The sequence below is a fragment of the Hibiscus syriacus genome, unplaced genomic scaffold (assembly GCF_006381635.1).
Source record: "Hibiscus syriacus cultivar Baekdansim isolate YM2019G1 unplaced genomic scaffold, ASM638163v2 tig00117034_pilon, whole genome shotgun sequence".
Taxonomy (NCBI): Eukaryota; Viridiplantae; Streptophyta; class Magnoliopsida; order Malvales; family Malvaceae; genus Hibiscus; species Hibiscus syriacus.
Genome location: NW_024063533.1, coordinates 4,738,700 through 4,761,478, shown reverse-complemented (window position 1 = coordinate 4,761,478; position 22,779 = coordinate 4,738,700). Strand labels below are relative to the sequence as shown.

Below are 22,779 nucleotides of genomic sequence, written 5' to 3'. Positions count from 1 at the left end.
ATTTCTCTTTCCAACTGAAATGAAAAGAATATATTAATTTCTCCCAAGAACTCAATATTAAAATAATGTGATTCGACCAAATAAAAGTTAAGCCAATTAGTCCAAATTATATATAATAATGTAAGTGAAATAAATATACATGTGGATTCATTCGTAACATGGTGACAAAAATAAATGTATAGTAACTTTGAGATCATAAACATTAATAAAACAAATATCATGGCATGAAACAAGAAAATCATATATAATAGGAGCACCATAATCGTAATAAACCATAAATATATAAGACTAAAATGAAAGGACATAAATATCAGTAGCCAATCTCGAAAAAAAGCAATACATCAAACAGATGACTAAATTAAAATAATACAAAACCATGCATCCAATTAAAAAATTATATAAAATAAAAAGAAATGGTGACCAAAGCGCAGAACACACTAAACTTGAAGGGACCTAAGGCGAATTTGACCCTAAAACTAATGACTAAAGCTTAAAACACATTAAAAAGAGAGGACTTGTATGTGATTTAACCTTAAATTAGTGACCAGAATACCATGGATTCCTAAAGTTAGGGAGCCTATACGTAATAAACCCACTATTTGGTGATTGAGATGCAAAAACATGCTAAAGATCCAGGGACCTTAGCGTGATTTGCCCAAAAAAACAAGATAAGAACCTATCTACCCTTTTTCAAACCCATTCTGCCCGAAAATGCCTAGCCCTAATCTCTTCTCTTCTTTTCCTTCATACGTAACAACCTAACAAAAAGTCGGCCACCGATTAGGTGGCCACCTCCCTTTTATCTGGCACATCTTTCGCCCAAGGGAAAATAAATAGCTCTAAATGGACCGAAAACTTCTCTCTTTTTTTTAAATCTCGAGAGTCAAAACTCAAACCTAAACTACAAACCGATCAACCAAATGACTCAACGACGAACAAGACTCCGATCAACTAAGGCTAAGGGTAACTGAACCCTTTGCCACCTTCAGCCGATCCCCTTTTGTCCTGATGAAACCCCACAAAGCAAGGTAAATCTAGCCCATATATTTTATTTGTTTTAGCAAGCAATGAATTTTCATAATACAAAGAATTAAACTAGAAACTAGACTCTGGTTTTGAATTACAATTCTAATAATTTACCTAATAAACCGAGAATGAAGAAGATAAAATATCTTTTGCTCGTAATTTTTTCATTCTATTTTTTTTATTTCTTGCTGAGAATCCTCCTTTTACATTGTTTTGGTTGATTGGGTTAAATACCCATTACAAATTATACAAAAATATAAAATAACTTGTTGATTTCTTCTCGGTTTGGTGGTGCCAAATGATGGTTGTTGCAGGGAGTGGTGTGGCATGGTAGACGGTATGGCTGTTGCATCAGGGCATGGTAGTTCGGTTGGTGAGCTCAAGCATGGTGCAGGTAGTAGGTTGGTTGCAGTAGCAGTTGGTGGACGTGTTGGAACGACAGGGTATGGCACGGGTATGGCAGCACTGTAGTGTTGGCAGTGGGTCAGATCGGGTCAGATCCGGGTATTGGGCTTGAATCGGGTCGGGTCCGATTTTGGGATAAAATTGGTGATTACAGCTACCCCTCTTTGCTCATTGATGTGAAACGGGAATAGGCCAAAGACAAAAGGAAACAATTTTATCCAGCTTGGTCATCTAATATCTCTGAGCTCCAAGTTTTTTCTCATCATAATCTGTCCACTGGAAATATTTTTCCCTCGAGTGAGGTGTCGTTGATTCAAAGTGTTGTGAAAAAGGTTAAACAAGCTCTTCATTATGAATTCTCTACTGGCAATGTTGGTTCCTCGAGTGAGGTGTTGCTGATTCAACTCCATATGTGATGAACTAGCGAAATGATGATGCTGATCCAACTCCTTATGTGACTGATGAGCAAAAGTCGAAGTTGTTCTAACTTCTTATGTGATGGGAACAAGCTAAGGTTGTTTCAAGGGAAACTGTCTCAAGAGAGATAAAATTTGTTTCAAGAGAAACTGTCTCAAGGGAAACTGTCTCAAGGGAGACTGTCTCAAGGAAGACAAAATTTGTTTCAAGGGAAACTGTCTCAAGGGAGACAAAATTTGTTTCAAGAGAAACTGTAAATTGTCTCAATGGAGACAAATTTGTTTCAAGAGAAACTGTCTCAAGATAGACAAAACTTTGTTTCAAGGGAAACTGTCTCAAGGGAGACAAAATTTGCTTCAAGGGAGATTGTCTCAAGGGAGACAAAATTTGTTTCAAGGGAGACAAAATTTGTTTCAAGGGAAACTTTCTCAAGAGAGACAAAACTTTGTTTCAAGGGAAACTGTCTCAAGAGAGACAAAATTTGTTTCAAGGGAGACAAAATTTGTTTCAAGGGAAAATGTCTCAAGAGAGACAAAACTTTGTTTCAAGGGAAATTGTCTCAAGAGAGACAAAATTTGTTTCAAGAGAAACTGTCTCGAGGGAGACAAAGTTTGTTTCAAGGGAAACAGATTCAAAGATGTTGTTTCAAGAGAAATTGTCTCAAGAGAGACAAAATTTGTTTCAAGAGAAATATATTTAAAGATTTTGTGTTTCAAGGGAAACTGTCTTAAGGGATACAAACTTTGTTTTGAGAGGAAAATGTATCAAGTGAGACAAAATTCATTTTTTAGAGAAAATGATCTCAAGTGAGATTAATTTTGTTTTAAAGAAAATTGTCTCCAGCGAGACAAAATTTGTTCTTAGGATAACTATCTTATCTGAGATCAATTTTGTTCTAAATATTTCAAATTTTTGGAAAATGTCTTAAGCGAGACGAAGTTTGTTTTGAGAGATAAATGTCTCAAGTGAGACAAAATTTGTTTTTAAGAAAAACAACTTTGATATTTGTGTTCATAAGGAAAATGTCTCAAGTGAGACAAAATTTGTTTTAAGAGAAAAATGTCTCAAGTGAGACAAACTTTGTTTTTAAGAGAAACATGTTTGAAATTTTTGTTTCGAAGGAAAATGTCTCAAGTGAGACGAAATTTATTTTAAGAGAAAAATGTCTCAAGTGAGCCAAAATTTGTTTTTAAGAAAAATAACTTTGAAATTTTTTTTCCGAAGAAAAATGTCTCAAGTGAGATAAAATTTGTTTTAAGAGAAAAATGGCTCAAGTGAGACAAAATTTTGTTTCGAGAGAAATAATACCAAAGGAGACAAAGAGTCTATTTGTTCCTGCACGTTGAGGAAATGTCTTCAGAATATTTGATCGTTCACTTCAAGATGTTGAATCTTCAAAGATGTCCCAACATTCATCATTTCGAGAGAAATTGTCTTGTTTGAAAAACATTTTTATTCTTCTTTTTATTTTAAAAAGTCTGAAAATATCAATTAAAATAGTTTTGAAAAATGTTTACTCAAAGATTTTGAAAAAATATTGCCCCTTTCTAGGTTTCACAATTGAAACAAATCATAAAACAAGAGTTCATTGGATATCAAATAATTAATTACACTTTTAATCCTTCAATAAATTATAGCCATTTGACAAGTGTCAAGATCAATGTTATCTTTGATGTATGGTTGAGTAAGGAAAATATAAAATGTCTCAGGTTATTGTGTTTGGTCTAAGGTATGGTGTTCTCATTTCTTTGATGTTCAAAGATCTGATGGAGTAGCTTCTATGCTCATCTACTGGAAGTATTCGCCAACTTCCAGCTCTCATGATCACATTCGGGTTGTACGATTCCATATTAAGGGATTTGCGATTGTATTCTATGCCACAATTGCATCATCTTTATATTCGAGTCGCCTTTTCAGGTTTTCAACTCAAACCCTCTTTTAGCTTCAAAATGTTATTTAGAGTTTACATATTGAAACCCCATTTGTTATTTTTCTCTATCATACATTAAAGATTTTAGAAAATATTTTTGTAAATAAAATATTTATCCTGATGCACGTGATTGAAATCTGAAGATAGTCTCTTATGTTTGGAAATCCATATATGATTAGAAGGGAATTTTTAAGGAACGTAATATAGGCTATAGTTCATAGTTATGAAAGAAAGAGATAAAAGGCCCAAACAAGTATTTAAGGGTTATTGAACCAATGATCAATTCATTCTGTTGTCTTCAAGCTTGTTTTGCTCAATTTGAATCAGCTTATATGAGTCTTTTAATTTCTCTAGATGCTCCATGACATTCTGGTGAAGTGATTCTGAAATGACTTTGCTTGATCAATCTCATGGTTTGAAGCTCAATGCGTCATTTGAGTCAAGGGATTATTTGCATGTGTTTCTTGTCTTTTGTTTCTTTGCTTTTTCTTTTGTTTTTTCTTTGTTTTTCTTTGCTCTCTCTTTTTCTTTTCTCTTTTTCTTTGCTTCTATCATCGCCTTGATTTGATCTTCGTACTTTACATTTGGTTCACCTTTTGGTATCTTATGTGGATTGATGATCTTTGCTCATGCGAGTAGATTTCCTTTACCTTGCCCCCAGTGTGGAGGGTGATCCTTGGTTAGGGTTGAATCAGAAGAAAATATCATTCATACTCAAATGGGGATACAAGGGATATATTTTCTCCTTTTGTGAAGGGATAATGAAAGAAAATCGTTCATCATTTCATACACATAAGTCCTTGCAGAAGAGGTATCCTCAGGGGGTATATATTTTCAGGATTAATTTTTATTCACATGAAAACAATGTAATTAATGCATGATAAAATTATTAATTTCTTTTTTCTGCTTCTTGCTTTCGTCATGTCTTATTGTTCAGGCTCCCTTTCAGAAAATTGATATGAAATACCCCAAGTTGTGTCTTATTGAGGTTCATGTTCCAATGAACATATTGTACTCAATACACTTAGGTTTTATTGGTAAAAATGTTGGTTTTACGTCTAACAAGAAGATGATGTGATTTTATTGGCTCAAAGAAAGATATAGGTATGACTTTGTTTGAGTATCGAAAAGATAAAAGTAATGTTTCAAGGTCTCAAAGAGAAGGAATGTCAAAATTTAGTTCTTTGGCAGTGACCATGAATTATTTTGAGTAAAGAACCGAGGGATTTTATTTTGGGGTTTTAGACGAGATAAGAAAGGTTCAATCTTACCATATGTCAAAAATCCATAATTCTTGAAGAATTAAGAGAATCTATAATTCATTTGATATTTGAAGAACTAAAGATTAAAACTCGTTCAATTATTCAACCTTAGAAGGTATCATAAGTTCAATCATTAAAAGATTTAAGATATTTAAGCAAATATTAAAGACAGAACAAAAACGAGTTCAAACAAAACAATACTCTTAATGCCATTGCAAAAATGCCTCTTGGTAGATGCAAAGATCTCTTCTTGATTAGAATGCCCTACCATTCTTTGACTGTCCATGCTCCTAAATCAATCAGATTCTGGATATTTACGCTTCAATGCCCCCTAAATCATTATAATGTTTCCAATCGAAGAGATAATAATCTCTAAAATATTTTAGAACAAATATTTCTCTTTCCAACTAAAATAAAATGAATATAATAATTTCTCCCAAGAACTCAATATTAAAATAATATAATTCGACCAAATAAAAGTTAAGCCAATTAGTCCAAATTATATATAATAATGTAAGTGAATTAAATATCTAATACATAAAACATACTTAATGGTACAATATAAAACTATATACATGTGGATTCATTCGTAACATGGTGACAAAAATAAATGTATAGTAACTTTGAGATCATAAACATTAATAAAACAAATATCATGACATGAAACAAAAAAATCATATAATAGGAGCACTATAATCGTAATAAACCATAAATATATAGGACTAAAATGAAAGGACATAAATATCAGTAACCAATCTCGAAAAAAATCAATACATCAAACAAATGACTAAATTAAAATAGTACAAAACCATGCATCCAATTCAAAAATTATATAAAATAAAAAGAAATGGTGACCAAAGCGCAAAACGTGCTAAACTTGAAGGGACCTAAGGTGAATTTGACCCTAAACACACTAAAAAGAGAGGACTTGTATGTGATTTAACATTAAATTAGTGACTAGAATATCTTGGGATTCCTAAAGTTAGGGGACCTATACGTAATAAACCCTCTATTTGGGTACTGAGATGCAATAAACACGCTAAAGGTTCAGGACCTTAGCGTGATTTTCCCAAAATAACAAGATAAGAACCTATCTACCCTTTTTCAAAACCATTCTGCCCGAAAATGCCTAACCTTCATCTCTTCTCTTCTTTTCTTTCGCACGCAGCAACCCAACACAAAGCCGGTCACCGATTAGGTGGCCACCGCCCCTTACTCCGGCACCTCCTTCGGCCGAGGGAAAATAAGTAGCTCTAAATGGACCGAAAACTTCTCCTTTTTTAAATCCCGAGAGTCAAAACTCAAACCTAAACTACAAATCGATCAACCAAATGACTCAATGACGAACAAGACTCCGATCAACTAAGGCTAAGGGTAACCGAACCCTTTGCCACCTCTAGCCGATCCCCTTTTGTCCCGATGAAACCCCACACAGCAAGGTAAATCTAACCCATATATTTTATTTCTTTTAGCAAGCAATGAATTTGCATAATACAAAGAATTAAACTAGAAACTAGACTCGGCTTTTGAATTGCAATTCCAATAATTTACCTAATAAACCGAGAATGAAGAAGATAAAATCCTTTTTGTTCGTAATTTTTTCGTTATGTTTTTTTTTATTTCTTGCTGAGAATCCTCCCTTTACATTGTTTTGGTTGATTGGGTTATATACCCATTACAAATTATACAAAAATATAAAATAACTTGTTGATTTCTTCTCGGTTTGGTGGTGCCAGATGATGGATGTTGCAGGGAGTGGTGTGGCATGGTAGACGGTATGGCTGTTGCAGCAGGGCATGGTAGTTCGGTTGGTGAGCTCAAGCATGGTGCAGGCAGTGGGTTGGTGGCTACAGCAGTTGGTGGACGTGTTGGAACAGCAGGGTATGGCACGAGTATGGCAGCATGGTGTTGGCAGTGGGCTGATTCGGGTCGGATCCGAGTATTGGGCTTGAACCGGGTCGGTTGGATTTTGGGATAAAATTGACAGTTGTTTTTATTAATGTTTCAAGAACAAAAAAGCAGTTTCTAAAATAGCTTCAAGTGTTTAAGACATACATGCCGAGTCATTTGATATGTGAAAACAAGCAAGATTTTATTACAACTTTAACTAATGTCGTTTTTCAAACCAGTAAAGTTTGATGATCGTATATTTATGCTTTCAAGCTAAAGGAATGAACATTTCTGGTTAGTTTTCAGAAATTAGGGTTTGGTTTTGTTTTTCAATGAAGCAGGTAAGGCTGCCCCATGTCCAAAATAGGTTGCTAATTATCTACTATTGATATCCGAATCCTGTTTTATAAATTTAAAGAAAGTATTAGATTCGAATATATATATATATATATATATATATATATATATATATTTGATTTAGGTATATTTGAAAGATAATACTCTTTTTATGGTATCTTATCAATTATTTGAGCTATTTTATCTAATGAACTAATCCAAAAGCTTGCTTTATTGTATCTTCAAGGGTGTTTACATACGTAAGTGTGTTTACTTACAACAAGGGACGAGCACGTGATTTTAAGTGATTTTAAGTTAATAGATAAATTTCTAAAATTTTAAGAAAAAATAAATTTATAAAATTCTAGAAATAAAAATTATATTATCAATAAAAAATATATAATAATTTAAAATTTGAAAATACGACAACTGCCCTTAACCGCCCTCTCGATCCATCATTACTTACAACTAATACATTTCATGGGAATTGGTCACGACCATCTGCGTGCAAATAATGGCAGTTTGCTACTACTAACTCCAACTTTTACATTTCCTTTTTTTTTATTGATGCAAAGCAAAGCTAGTTTACCAAATCTTCTTTCCATCTATTTGACGACCTTTCGAACGAAGTCTCCTTTATAAATACCCATAAATCCCTCGCTTCCTCTCATCATGTGCTGATGTGCATGTTTTGGACATTTCTCTTCATATTTCAGCTGTCAACTTTTAGAACCAATATGGCCCATTCTATTGGCTTTATCACTGTTCTTTCTCTTCTTGCCATTGCTCCCCTTTGTTTCTCCGGCAACACATTAGGAGGATACCTCTACCCTCAGTTTTACGACCACTCGTGTCCGAAAGCTCAAGAGATTGTCAAACACTTTGTAGCCAAAGCTGTTGCAGAGGATCCCCGTATGGCTGCTTCACTGCTTAGGCTACACTTCCGTGACTGCTTTGTCAAGGTATTGCTTTATGTATTGCCACATATAAGAGTATTTTAGTATATCACAGAGTAATTAATACCCTTAACACCTTGTTTTCTCGACAGGGTTGCGATGCGTCGATCCTGCTAGACAGCAGTGGAACCATAATTAGCGAAAAGCGATCGAACCCTAACCGAGATTCGGTCAGGGGATTCGAAGTCATAGATGGGATCAAAGCTGCAATAGAGAAAGAGTGTCCTCACACAGTATCATGTGCTGATATCATGGCACTAGCTGCTGGAGATTCAACTGTTTCTTGTAAGTTCACCCTGTGCTCTAATTAGCCAAAACATTACATCGAATATTAACTTGCTTCGGATTTGCAGACCGGTGGACCTAACTGGGAAGTCCCTCTTGGAAGAAGGGATTCCAAAGGTGCAAGCTTGAGTGGCTCTAACAACAATATCCCTGCTCCAACCAACACATTTCAAACAATTCTCACCAAGTTCAAGCTACAAGGCCTTAACATCGTCGATCTCGTCACACTTTCCGGTGAACTTACTTGATTGGTATTCTTGCATTTAAGCAGGCAAAACTTGAACAACATGATCAAATTTCCCCCACATCTTTTTTCATGCAGGGAGTCACACTATAGGAAATGCTCGATGCACCAGCTTCAGGCAGAGACTTTACAACCAATCAGGCAATGGAAAACCAGATTACACACTTGACCAATCATATGCTGCTCGATTGCGCATCGATTGTCCGAGATCCAGTGGTGACCAGAACATGTTTTCCTTAGATTTTGTGAGCCGTGTGAAGTTTGATAACAGCTACTTCAAGAACTTGTTGGGTGACAAGGGTTTATTGAACTCTGATCAAGTTCTGTTTACAAAAAATGCTGAATCAAGGGAGTTGGTGAAACAATACGCATACAACCAGGAACTTTTCTTTGAACAATTTGCCAAGTCCATGATTAAGATGGGAAATATCTCACCGTTGACAGGTTATAAGGGTGAGATCAGAAAGAACTGCAGGAAGGTTAATGCTTATTAATAGTCTTTTTCGAAAGTGATGTAAAGTTTGTATATCGTCTCCTGTTCTATGTAATTGTTTGCTTTCCTCCATTTAAATGAAAATAGAATTTCATTTCTGCAATTTATTTGAATTTTGTCTTGTATTGCACGGACTAAATATCCAATTTGGATTAACTAATAGCCTTATAAAATAATTAAGGGTAAACTACACCAGATACCATTGAATTTTGCCACCTAACTCGTTTATACCACTGAACTTTCAAATTTATCAATTATATCATTGAACTTTAATTTTACATTTAATTATGTCACTCCACCATTAAATCACTAACGAAACGATGACATGGCTAATAGTTGTTGATGTGATATGTCATACCAAAATGACGTCATTTTGGTTCAGTTGTTTTGATGCCTAAAATGACGTCATTTTAGACACTAAACTTAGGAGTGCATCGATTTTGCCACTGAACTTTTAAACAATTTTTTTTTTTTTTGTACTGCACTTTTCGACTGCCAGCAACAATCAATACCACCACTTATCTATCATCTAACACAATAAAATCTGTACCAAAGCATTCGTATTTCACTCCTTATTCTTCTCATAAGATTAGTTTTCCACGAAATTTATTCAAAATCGACAAAATTCGTCATTTTTTAGATGTTTGGAGATGTTTTTAGGTTTACAAGATTTGATATGTTTGTTCAAAAATCCGAACAGTGACAAGTATTATTTTGAGAAGATGAACAACATACCTCAAAATTAGCTTCATCGAACATTCTTGAAAGAGATCGGAGTATTAATACATCGAACTTTTACATGAATTAGTTTCATCAATTTGAAGTAGGTTCCGTGAAAAATCAATCATATGAGAAAAAATATGAGTGAAATGCAAACGTTTTAGTATCAATATTGCCACAAAATATGACCGTTGACATATGGTGATTAGTTGTCGGCGACGACCAAAAAGTTCAATGCCAAAAAAGTAAATATTTTAAAATTTAGTGGCAAAATCAATACACTACTAAAGTTTAATGCCTAAAACGAAGTCATTTTTTGCACTAATAGTCGTCGCCAAAACGACATCATTTTGGTGTGGCAAGCTACGCCAATAACCATTAGTCATGTAATTATCTCGTTATTGACTTAACGAAAGAGTGGCATAATTGAATGTATAACTAAAGTTCAATATCATAATTGGGAAAATTGAAAGTTAAATGGTATAAACGAGTCAACGGGTAAAGTTAAGTGGTATGTGAAATAGTTTACACATAATTAAAGGGTAAAGCCAAATTATATAAGGACTAAATATCCAATATTAGCATAGTAGAGGGACGAAAGCCAGAATTTGGCCATCTTAAGCTGAAGAGTTTGGGCTGAACTTCAAGCCCATATTTGACCCGACCCGTTTTTTACCCCTAGGGCTTATACAGTTTATGCCTAAACCCTCGGCAACATTCATGGTTGCTCTTAGGGGTGTAAAAAGTTGACCCGACCTGTAAAACTGACTGAAACCGACTCGAGTTAAAACTGTTTTTGACCTGCGCTGTGACGATCCGAAACTGACTTGAGTCGAAACTGGTGTTGACCTGAACCCGAGTTGGACCTGGAAATTGTGGATCTGAACCCGACCTGCATCCGACCTGAGAACGACCTGAACCTGAATTGAACCGAAAATATGATACCCGAACCCGAACTGCATCCGACTGATATGAACCCAAACCCGATATTGACCTGGTAAATAACTGGTATTACCCGATCTGTTTTCAACCTGACCTGTTATGAACCTGACCTGTAATTAACTCAACCTGTAAATGATCTGACATGTTAAGTGATATAATATTATCCTGACTTATAAATGAAGTTACAATTAATATAATTATATTATTTTAAATTCTAATGATAATTAAATTATTATAATAATTAAATTAATATGGTTACCTTTTGAAATTTTATCATAAATTATTATGATAATTAAATTAATATGATTACATTTAAAATTTAGTTTTATATTAATTATAATTTGTATATTATAAATTTGATTTTTATGTAAATTCCAATTCATAAATTTCTTTATATTTATTATATTATAAATTTTATTTATAATCAATAAATTAAATTTAAATATTATCTTATTGAATTTTATTTTATTAAATTATATTACCTGAGTTAAAATATTCATAAATCTAATTTACTTTTAATGTGAAAATTGATAAATAATTTAAGTAAACTTAACTTGAAATTTTAAAATCAAAATATATTAATCGAAATGATGAACTTATTAAAGATTAAAAACTTGAATAACATTACAAATACTAAAAAAATATTTATAAATGAAGGTAATTTTATTACACTTGAAAACACTAAAATTACAATAAAATCAACTAAACAAAATAAATTTATGTTGAAATAAATACTCTCAGATCTTATAGCTAATGTTTACAAGGCTAAAAAGCCTAACTATACTACCAGAAATATCATCATCGAGCTTTTATACCTAAATGTTACGAACATATTTAATTATGGACAACTTTCTAGCTTTAAAAGCCAAAATGTCACCAACATAATTCAACATGAGTAACTATTTAGATAAGAATTTATAAGGTTCTAAAATTGATTTAAGTCATACCAACAACAATAATTTACAAGACATCAGTGAGTAATAAACAACAGCAACATCAAGCATCAATGTACCAATTCAGCAAGCATCGTTGCATCGATTCAACAAGCATCCTGCATTAAGAAAACATACAATCAGTGGTAAAGCCAAAGGGAATTCGATGGCCAACAGTGCCAAACATTTCCGACTTTATCAAACCCTTACTATAGCAACATATAAATGATTACGGCCTGGTGTAGCAACAAGACCAGAAAAGTTACTTTCAACATATAAATGATTAAATAATTTGCATATTTCAACATAAGAGGATATCAAATTAATTGCTTGAACAACTTCTCATATACGTGAAGGGTACCTTCCATCCTGGGAATAGTCACCAGCTCTACCACTGCTATCCCTGCAGAGAAGATGTTCATGTAATCACATTGTTCATGACAAGCATACCATGAAGGTAAAAGTAACATACTTAAAATTCAATAAGGAGGATCATAGAACTACTAATGTGTTAACGCAATAAGTATATTTACTATTATATTCCTAAACCGTACAACCAAGTGATATGCATTTTAAGGAAAGAAAGGAACAGAGAGGCACCTGATGGAGTTGACAATTGAGACCAGCCAAGTGTTTCAGCCTTTTGTATGTGAAGCTTTGATCTTGTTTCAAGCTTTTGCAGTTAAGTGTTGAGGATTCACCTACAATATTTTCATCGGTGCTGAATACGAGCTCAGCTTGGAAGGAAACAGTCATCGGAATGAAGAAAGGTAGAGCTTCCAATTAGAGCTGCACAGGGGATATTGTTTTCACGATTTCCCCCCTTAATTTTTAGGTTTTCAAAGATGTTATACACCATGTTTTCAACTTTACCATCAACAAGACTCACTTTGTGCAGAGGTACCAGAAGAAAATCTTCTCAAAAAGATCACTTGTGAAAGATGAAACATAGTATATAACATTTAAGTGTTTCCTTAATGTTTAAAGTCCACTAACTAAACTGAAAATAGAACTAAATACTCATTTGCAAGTGGAAATCTTTACACTATCTATGAAGCATTTCAAATCAAAATTGATTTATTAGATCGTAAGATGAGATCCAAAAATAAGGTGGAAGTGATGGATCTAAGAGGTGTTCTGACTCCATCATCACCAAAGCTAATGGACTTCACAGTGATGGATTCTAAGCCATTCTCCACATCACTGCATTTAGCAAATGGGCAGGAAAAGGAAACACCCATCCGACGACAAGACTCACTGATTTCTCTGCAACAAAAACTCAACTCGGTTAGGCGCTTTATATGGTAAAATATATTAAATTTATTGATGTTACAAGATACAGCAAACCAAAAACAAAAACTAGAACACAGGTTGAACAAAACGCATCAAACAAAACCACCATATTAGAATCAAATGCATATTTCATTCGTTTAAAAGCAAATAAAGAAACCCTTTTATGAGCATTCTAGAACATGGATTATGGATCTATCAAAAGCATCAAATAAACAACCAATTAACAACCCATTTCATCAAAGCAAAAACCAAAACATAAATAAATGGGTAACTATAACAGTAGAGAATATACCTCAGATATGAAGATTAAATAAATGGGCTACAGTAACAGGTAAGAAGAGGATTGTTGATGATTTTCTCAGCTGGTTGTTGGATTTTGATTTCAGTTCTTCCCTTTCACTTTTCCCCAGTTCTTTCTCAGAATAAACAAGTCTCGCTCCAAAAATCAATCTACAGATACTAAATTCGACCTCGGATTATATATATATATGTATGTATATATATGACAACTATTCCATTTAGTAACAGCTCTGAACTGTAAATCGATGCCTCTGAAAGCATAACGTAACGGCAAAACACTCAAATAAAAACATTCGAACTGAAATCCAGCTAATTTACAGAACCCTTATTACCTTTTTCGAGGAAAGGAATACAAAATTCACAATCTTCTTCACATGATAGAACCAACAAATCATCTGGGAATCTGTCATTCTTCATAGCAGATCTGCCATTTCTCTCAATTGCCTGGAATTGCTGTTCAAAATAACATAAAAAAAGGAAATAAACTTCCGTGATCAAACATCCGAAGATATGTATTTTCGAGAGAATTTTCAAGGGAACCGCCCACATACCTGACCATGAACTGCAGTCGCCAAACGCGAGATCGTTGCTTTACCTGGTTTTGTATTTGGGGTGATTCAAACTCTTCGACCCTCTGAAGAAACCCCTGAATCATCAGATTATAACAGCAACTACCAGGCAAACAATCATTATCTCTCATGCTCCTAAACAATCATTATCTCTAGATTTAAAAATAATAACAACCCAAAAAATTACACTTCAAATATATAAAATAATCAAGCTTTTGAAGAGTAGAAGAGAGAGTAACCGTTGTTAAAATTAGCAGGAGAAGAATCAGAAGCCATGGCAAAGAGAAGAAGAGCGGCAAAAAACGAGGGGGAATTTTTCTGAGACTCAAGTAATGAAAGAACGGAACTGCCTGCTGGTTGGAGAAAATAGACATTATTTGACGAGAAATGATGCTGATTTTGGCGCGTAGCCTTGTGGCTTAAGCGAGGGAAAAAACCCGTGGCTTTTTTAACTTTATTTGATATTGTAGTGTTGTCTCTTAGTTTTAAATTTATTCAATTTAGTTCAAATTTAATGATTTAATATATTAATTTAATCTTCATATTTCAACTCTTTTTCAATTTAATCCAAATTTAATGTTACAATTTATTAATTTAAGCTTCATATTTAAAATTTGTTCAATTTGATCATTATATATTTTTCAATTCTTTCAATTAATATATATGTTTATATTAATAAATTAATATATAGTTTATATATACTATATAATTTATATATACTAATGAACTATATAATATATAGTTTGTATATATCATATACTATATAGGTTATATATACTAATGAACTATATAATATATAGTTTATATATACTATATAGTTTATATATACTAATGAACTATATAGTATATAGTTTATATATACTAGTGAACTATATATAATGCATAGTTTATATATACCATATAGTCTATATATATCATATAGTTTATATATACTAATAAACTATATAATGTATAGTTTAGGGTTTAGGGTTTAGGAATTTTATATATAGTTCATATGTAAATTATACTATATAGTATATGTAGTTTATATATATAATATATAGTATATAAATATAAACTATAGTACGTAGTATATAAATATAAACTATAGTTTTTATATATATAGTATATAGTATATAAATAGTGTATATAGTTCACTAATAAACTATATATATAGTTCATATGTAAACTATATAGTTTATATATATAGTTCATATGTAAATATCAACTATAGTTTATATGTAAACTATAATTAGTATATAAACTATATAGTTTATATGTAAATTATAGTTCATATATAAATATCAACCTTAGTATATATATATTTATATATATAGTTCATATGTAAACTATAGTTCATATATAAATATCAACCTTAGTATATATATATTTATATATATAGTTCATATGTAAACTATAGTTCATATATATAGTATATAAATATAAAATATAGTTTATATAAATAGTATAAAATATAATATATAAGTATAAATTATAGTATGTAGTTTATATAAATATAAATATAAACCCTAAACCCTAAATCATATATACTATATATATATAAACTATATAATTTATATTAATAAACTATATAATTTATACAATATATATTATATATAATTATACATAATATATAATATAAATTGTATAGTTTATATAATTCATATATTTTATATAAACTATGTAGTTTCTATATAGTTCAATAGTTCATATATAAACTATATAGTATTATAGTTTAAACATGGTATATATAGTTTATATATATAATACATATACTTTATATATAAACTATATAGTTTATATTATATATATATATCTATATTAGTTGTTTTACTTTTTTCTCAACTTATTACTTATTTCTATTTATTAATTGGCCCATAACTTTTTAAATGAGTATAATTTAGTACATTTTTGTATTAATTTCAACCTCACAATTTAAAATCATTTCGATTTGATCCCTCATCAATGTGTGTTGTTTAATTTATTTAAATTTTTATTTGTAATTTCATATTTGTTCAATTTAGTACTCCAAATTTTATTTGCATATGAAATTGATCCATACCTATTACTTAATTATATTTTTTAATTAGCCCATAACTTTTTAAAGGGATATAATTTAGTACTTTTTTGTATTAATTTCAACCTCACAATTTAAAATTATTTCAATTTGATCCCTCATCAATGTGTGTTGTTTAATTTATTTAAATTTTTATTTGTAATTTCATATTTGTTCAATTTAATTCTTAAATTTGTATTTTTCATAAAATTGAACCATGATTATTTATATTCTTAGTAATTTACTCTAAATCATATACAATTACAAATTGCAATTCAACGTTCGCGAAAAATGAAAATAATTAATTTAAAAATAAAAATTAACCCGATTTGAACTCAATCCGTATCTGATAGAGATCTGACCTGGATTTTATCTGCCAATGATGTGACCCGATCTGAACGAGATCCGCCTGAAGTCTATCCGAACCTGAATTAACATGTTTTTTAACTGCCTCGGACCTGAACTGTTTTGACCTGAACTGAAAACGATCCGAACTGAAAATGACCTGACCTGAACCCGATCTGGATCTGGTGTCAAATCAACCTGAAAATAACCTGAACTGATTTGACCTGACCTGAACCCGATCTGGATCTGGTGTCAAATTTACCTGACTTGACCTGTATCCGATTTTACCCGACCTGCCAGGATCCGACTGAAACCTGAACGACTACCCGATTTCACAACCCTAGTTGCTCTTTCTTTGCACTTCCATGATCTCACTTTAACAAACCAACGAACACCCAAATTGAAATTTGAAAAAGAAAAAAAAAAGGAAAATGAGAAATTTATGGTTTGTTTCCTCTCATTTAACTCGAATCGATAAAATCCTTCGTCCAAATCCGAGCATTTCCTCTTCCATACAATCTTCGAGCAACGTTAACCTTGCTCCAACACGAAATTATTCCACCCCATCACAAGAATCCACCAAGCAAGATCCTTCCGAAAATCTATCCAAAATCGTCGATGAACTCTCGGGTTTGACTCTACTCGAAGTCATGGACTTGACCGAAGTCCTCCGCCAAAAAATGGATGTCAAAGAGATGCCGATAATGGCAGTGATGATGCCCGGGATGGGATTCGTTGGGGCCATGAAAGGATCCGGGAAAGGTGGGGCTGCTGGTCCTGGGAAAGGGGAAGATAAGAAGGAGGAAAAGATGGTTTTTGATGTGAAGCTCGAAGGGTTCGATTCGGCGGCTAAGATTAAGGTTATTAAGGAAGTTAGAGAGTTTACAGATTTGGGGTTGAAAGAAGCTAAAGATTTGGTGGAAAAGGCGCCTACTCTGTTGAAGAAAGGGATCACTAAAGAGGAAGCTGAGAAGATTATTCAGAAGATGAAAGAGGTTGGAGCGAAAGTCTCCATGGAGTAAGGTACGAGAATTTTGGTTAACTTCGATTCATTCTTCATTTTCTATTACTTTGTTTTTTTAAGCGCTGATAATCTGAGTGAAGCTTATATTTATAATTTGATTCCTTTTTGAAGTCTTAGATTTACATAGTTGCTTAGGAATAGATGATAGAGGATATAATTTCTTCAGAATTGGTGCTTATGTTAATCTGTTTTATGCATTATATTCTATGGGAATGTTTAGCAAATAGCATTACAAGATATTTTTCATTATGAATTGTATCATTCAATAACATTGGCGGACTTTGGATTGCAGATGGATAAATAATCTATGTAGTACTGGTGTGTGTGTGTGTACATAAATTTCAACTACATTGCTTGTTTTGTACAAATGTTAATTGTCTGTGAACAGATCATTGGTTTACATGGGAAGAAAAATCTTGCAGTGATTTTTTCTTATTGCTACTATTAGTTTTATCTTGATAATTAGAAACCAAGAAATTAGTTCTAGTTATACTGACATATTAACTTAGTTGATGAATGCATACAAGATGTACAGTAGAATTTTATGGACATGATTTTGTTTTGGTGAGGGTGTCTTATATTAGAACGGTAATCGACATTGGGTGAGAGTGGGATGTAGGGGTAAGAGGGAATGGCTAGAGATTGCATCTGATAGTGTATTCACGGCCTACAGTTGCATTAACTGATTGTATTATCGGTTATAAATTGTATTATGCAGTTCCATGAACTGCTTGTGTTATTTTGTTTTAACTTCGCTAGATTTCTCCAAGGAAAATGGGACAAAAGAAGTTCATGGCATTTTCAGATGATTTATGAAAATGCAGAGTAACTGATTTTGATGTATGATGCTTACTGTTGGGTAAGGGGGATCAATTTGGGGATTCTTGATAAAGCAGGACATCCAGAAAAAAGAAAAAGAAAAACTGATATGCTTTGCTGCTGAATTCAATTATGTTTTCATTTTCATTGATCACTATAGTTTCTTGATTCTAAACCAGCTGTTCTAGAGCTTTGACAATAGATTCATTTTATAAAGAATTCTTCCAGTGCTCCCCTGATGGATTTCATCGATTTTTTACTGCTACGAACAAGTTTGTACCCTGGAACAAAGCTAGATCTCGTATAATGTTAACAAGTTTGTTCGATTTGTAGGATTTAGTGTTTAGGGTCTGAATAACCACTTCCAGGTTGGGAACAAGGCTCCTGAAAACACTTCCCTGCACGTTTTTTCTTGTACCATTGATTTCGAAACCCGGATCATTCTCACCCACCATGAATTTCACTGGAACAGTGATTTTTTATTATTATTGTAGTGCAGTAAGCTCCCAATTCCTGTTTTACTAATTTGAACATTAGCTTTGCCAGAAAGAGCACTTGTATATATGAAGTCATCCATTTCAGACTAATGATCCTAATCAAAATAGGATAACGAACTTACAAGTCCATGGCACGGTAGTAAATTAAAGCTCCAGTGAAGCCAGATTCCTGAAACTTCTTGTTGGCAAAATCCTGGAGTTCCTCTTCAGTAATCCATGGTGTTAATCTGTGGATCCACAACTTTTCGAGGTGAACACTTCCCTCCACGTCTTTCATCATTGTCCTCCGGCCGCCGTCTGCCATTCGACATCCGCCGTCCGCCGTCTGCCGTCCGACATCCGCCGTCCGCCGCCATTTTCCGTCATCCGTTCGCCGCCATTTTTCATCAGGAAGATCGTCTCCTCACTCTGTTTTCTTTTTTGAGTTTGGATTTTCGAGAAAGTCTTTCTTTCGGCACAGATCTGATCGCCGTTATTTACCGTTTTTGTCGTCGGCCGTCGTCAGTTCATCGTATGACCTTCGGGCTCGTCTTTCACTTGCGATCTTTTCCTTTTCTGTCCTGGCGTTCAGTCTTGTTGCCATTCCCCGTGAGTCTGCCTTTGACCGGCTCGACTTATCAGAACAAGCCAAGGTTCTGCTAAGCGATTCCCCCGATCTAATCCACGTCTGAGAGTTTTGTTGAAGGCAGTATCTGATTTTCACGATCCCGTTTAAGTCTGAGGGTTTGGTAGAAGGAAGTTTACGTTATTCCTCCTTTTCGAAGGCTCAGGACCTTCCTGTCCGACTCTCTTTATCCCTACCATCCTTCTCTTCTTCGCCGGCCAGTCAAACATTCTCCATCGCCGGGCGCGCGACAGGGATTTTACGTTAAGTCACTGAGATTTCCTCTAATGTCGGGTGAAGGAATCCTCCCGTGTAACCAGAAGAGACCTCCGGTCATAGCTCCTCCGTCCTCTGCAGCCTCGCCTTCTTCGCCTAATCATCATTCTCATCATGACAAGGTTCGTACCATCTTCATTTCGGGTCTGCCTACAGATGTCAAAGAGAGAGAGCTGCAAAACTTGCTGAGATGGCTTCCAGGTTTTGAAGCCTCGCAAGTGAGCTTCAAGGGAAAAGAGCCCAAGGGTTTCGCTCTATTCTCTACTGCAAAATTTGCTGTTGCTGCCAAAGATACCCTTCAGGAGATGGTTTTTGATGCCAAGTTGAAGTCTCTTTTGCACATTGAGATGGCAAAGAAAAATCTGGTTGTTAAAAAATGAATGGGTACTGATTCTGTTGCAGTGGACATTTATAGTTGTCATCCTGTTCCTCCGGTTTTGCCTGTGCCAAATCCAGCTCCTGGAGCGTCTCCAAGTATTCATGTGCATGATAAATCTGGGTGTTATGTTGAAAAGTCTACCGCAGTTGCTGTCCAAGATGGATGGATCCGGGGAGTCCACAACAAAGGATTGCATCAATGACAAGTCTGGATGCTTCACGTTATTTATTGATAATTTACCAGAGAAGATCCATTAGAAGAGGTTTGGATCTTTATTTTGCTCTCATGGCCGGGTACTTGATGCTTTTATTCCAAATAAAAGGAATTCAAAAGGATTTCGTTTTGGTTTTATTCGCTTCGCATCATTCGAAGAAGCAAGGAGAACGATCTCTAAAATTAATGGCTCTCGTATTGACGGTAGCAAAATTGGTGTTTTTTTCGCTAAATTCAAACCTCGTCATTCATATTGGAGAAAGTCATCGACAAGTATTCTTCGCAAGTCTTGGATGGAAGATGTTTCGAGTAAGAATCATTATAAAGTTGAAGGTGTTATAGATGAAGAAAAACTCCAGGTGTTGAGCAATTGTCTAGTGGGGTGGTGCAAGGACTTTGTTAAAATTGGTCATCTCGCTAGACAAATGCAATCGAAGGGTCTCACTGGCTTCACATTAATGAGAGCTGCTGGTAATGCGATTTTAATGATTTTCGAAGACAATGCTTCATTGAGAAGTGTAAAGAACGACAAATCAAAGATTCTCGCAGAGTGGTTCTCCATCGTCGAAGCTTGGTCAGAGAGTTTGGTAATGGAGTGTCGTCGAGTATGGCTAGTTTGCGAGGGTGTTCCTTTTCACGCATGGAATTGGAATACTTTCAAGAACATTGCTGATAAGTGGGGTCTTTTATTGGCTATCGACGAAAGTTGTCAATCTCCATCATCCTTTGATCGGGCTAAAATTCAAGTCCTAACAAAGGCTGATGCGAGAATTGATTCGATGGTTGAATTGAAGGTTGGTGACAATTTCTTCAAGGTCATGGTGCATGAGATAGAACCTTCATTCAAACCAAACTCTTGGGCTCCTGAAGAATACAAGTCTCATTAGATCTCGTCTCTTCATTTGTGGTTTTATTTTAGTCTATATGGTTGTAGGTGTTGCTTTCATTTTGTATTATGTTCTGTCGCGTTGTTTTATTACTATTGTTGGTGGTGTAATTAGTAGTAAGGTGATTTGACTGTAGCTTTGGATGAGGTTTTATGAGGTTAAGGTTTTTGTTGTAATGGTGTGCATCACCATGAGAGGATATTTCGTGGTGTTTTTTGTATCGGGTATTATATTTATAAAATCTGATGTACTCTTTTCTTCCTTCCAATGTTCGTTAACATACTTTTAGTATGTGAACGAATACGAAGGGAGTTTTTAATGAGACCTCCAACTTCTATAAAAAAAAATTATTTGTGTAATTATTAGAAAAATTTATGTTGTTGTCATATGTATTCTCACCCTCTAAATAATTATAGATCGGCTACTGCTTGATTAGCCGCTCCAGGAGGGGCTATCAGATTATATGTGCGAGTAATCAGCAAGAATTTCTTCTTGATTATCGAACAATCATACCTGCCAAATGCCCTCTCAGTTCTTCCCGATTCCTATTGAAATAAATCAAGCATCGATTAACATTATCAACCTTATGAACGTTCTTGTTTTTGGAAATAAAGGGATCCTTTTAAAAATTAAAAATTGGGTGAATTAATTTATTTTTGTATTCAATTATTTTCTATAAAAGTTCATTTGATAAAAATAAATTTACATAAATGAAAGGATCATATTTTAGATTTAAATTCAAGTTTGTAAAATTTAATATTTAAATAATGTATAATCAATTAGGTATCAATTGTAGGTGTTGTGTGTCTTAACTATTCTTTACACGTAATCAATTTATGAACTCTTTCTTAATGAATATTTAGTAAAACGTGGATCTTAAAATTGTCTTTTAAAAAGATGTTTTAAAATTTTTCTTTTAAAAATATGATTCTATAGGTATCCGGCTCTATCTAATCCTCAAATGGTCGATAGCAACTCTAAATCTTTTAAAAAATAGTTTTCAAATAAATTTGCAAATAGACCATTATTTTTCTAAAAGTTAGCAGAGAATCATCGAGTTTAAGGACTGTTTCGAAAGGTTATAACACTGTTTAAGGCATTAGAGAATCAAACCATTAATCGATTACATACCGTCTTAATAACTTGAAATCGAAAATTTGAATTTATATTTATAGTTGATTTACGATCTTTTCATTTTTTTTTTATTTTTTATTGAAATTTTCATCATGTCAGGCATCATTTTTATTATCGTAAATAGTTGTAATGATGTTTAAACTCATTATTTTAAGATTTGTAAAAGTTTCGAAAATGAAAAATAAAAATAAAAAAGTCTTATTTTAGTTTTTTAAATGTTTACCGCACAGAACTTTCTATCTTAGTTTCATCCTTTTTTTTTTTAAGGGTGAATGTTAAACGTATGTGAAAAATGATATTTCCGCGTGACCATAAGAAGTATATCCTCCCCGTTCAACTTGGTCATAAGAAAACTGTCTAATATTAAGAGTTACAACATTTAAAACCAAAGTAAAAAATCAATGTAGCTAGATTATTCATTTAAAGGATTCTTTTGTTCAAATTACTAAGCAAGCTTTCGTCTATTCTTTTGTTTTCACTTCATCCTCCAAACTTCTCATATTCACCTTTCGATTTCAAATAGATTTGAGATCATATTTTAACCAAACTAAATTCTCTTCATTAAA

At 33.4% G+C, this 22,779-nt stretch overlaps 2 protein-coding genes, 2 long non-coding RNA genes and 1 pseudogene across 6 annotated transcripts; 3 read left to right on the top strand and 2 right to left on the bottom strand.

The window, feature by feature from the left end:
* Nucleotides 1-7,999: 7,999 nt before the first annotated feature.
* On the top strand, nucleotides 8,000-9,258 carry LOC120196604 (annotated as a pseudogene).
* Nucleotides 9,259-12,157: 2,899 nt separating this feature from the next.
* On the bottom strand, nucleotides 12,158-13,869 carry LOC120196653. 2 transcript variants are annotated; one of them, XR_005523194.1, is made up of 4 exons: nucleotides 13,764-13,869; nucleotides 13,424-13,590; nucleotides 12,439-13,104; nucleotides 12,158-12,241 (listed from the first exon to the last, which is right to left on the bottom strand). It is a non-coding gene; the product is annotated as an uncharacterized LOC120196653 (long non-coding RNA). The 2 variants fall into 2 exon arrangements; XR_005523195.1 differs by having other exon boundaries at nucleotides 13,424-13,581.
* A 5-nt stretch (nucleotides 13,870-13,874) lies between these two features.
* Nucleotides 13,875-14,337, bottom strand: LOC120196654. Of its 2 annotated transcripts, none has more exons than XR_005523197.1 (3): nucleotides 14,240-14,337; nucleotides 13,983-14,135; nucleotides 13,875-13,884 (listed from the first exon to the last, which is right to left on the bottom strand). It is a non-coding gene; the product is annotated as an uncharacterized LOC120196654 (long non-coding RNA). The 2 variants fall into 2 exon arrangements; XR_005523196.1 differs by having other exon boundaries at nucleotides 13,983-14,065.
* A 2,422-nt stretch (nucleotides 14,338-16,759) lies between these two features.
* On the top strand, nucleotides 16,760-17,483 carry LOC120196630 (50S ribosomal protein L7/L12-like). Its single transcript, XM_039198389.1, has one exon. It carries the CDS (start codon nucleotides 16,812-16,814, stop codon nucleotides 17,400-17,402), a length of 591 nt encoding a protein of 196 aa, XP_039054320.1. The 5' UTR covers nucleotides 16,760-16,811; the 3' UTR covers nucleotides 17,403-17,483.
* A 1,453-nt stretch (nucleotides 17,484-18,936) lies between these two features.
* Nucleotides 18,937-19,980, top strand: LOC120196500. The gene is made up of 3 exons (XM_039198303.1): nucleotides 18,937-19,130; nucleotides 19,181-19,352; nucleotides 19,453-19,980. The coding sequence occupies exons 1-3, from the start codon at nucleotides 18,937-18,939 to the stop codon at nucleotides 19,978-19,980; spliced, it is 894 nt and encodes a 297-aa protein (XP_039054234.1).
* The last annotated feature ends 2,799 nt before the right edge of the window (nucleotides 19,981-22,779 follow it).

Excerpts from the sequence above, each read along its gene's own strand:
- LOC120196630 (XM_039198389.1), top strand. The coding sequence starts at position 16,812 with ATGAGAAATTTATGGTTTGTTTCCTCTCATTTAACTCGAATCGATAAA.
- LOC120196500 (XM_039198303.1), top strand. The coding sequence starts at position 18,937 with ATGGTGTTAATCTGTGGATCCACAACTTTTCGAGGTGAACACTTCCCT. Across the intron at positions 19,131-19,180 it reads GAAGATCGTCTCCTCACTCT|ATCTGATCGCCGTTATTTAC; the intron begins GTTTTCTTTTTT and ends CTTTCGGCACAG. Across the intron at positions 19,353-19,452 it reads ACTTATCAGAACAAGCCAAG|AAGGAAGTTTACGTTATTCC; the intron begins GTTCTGCTAAGC and ends AGGGTTTGGTAG.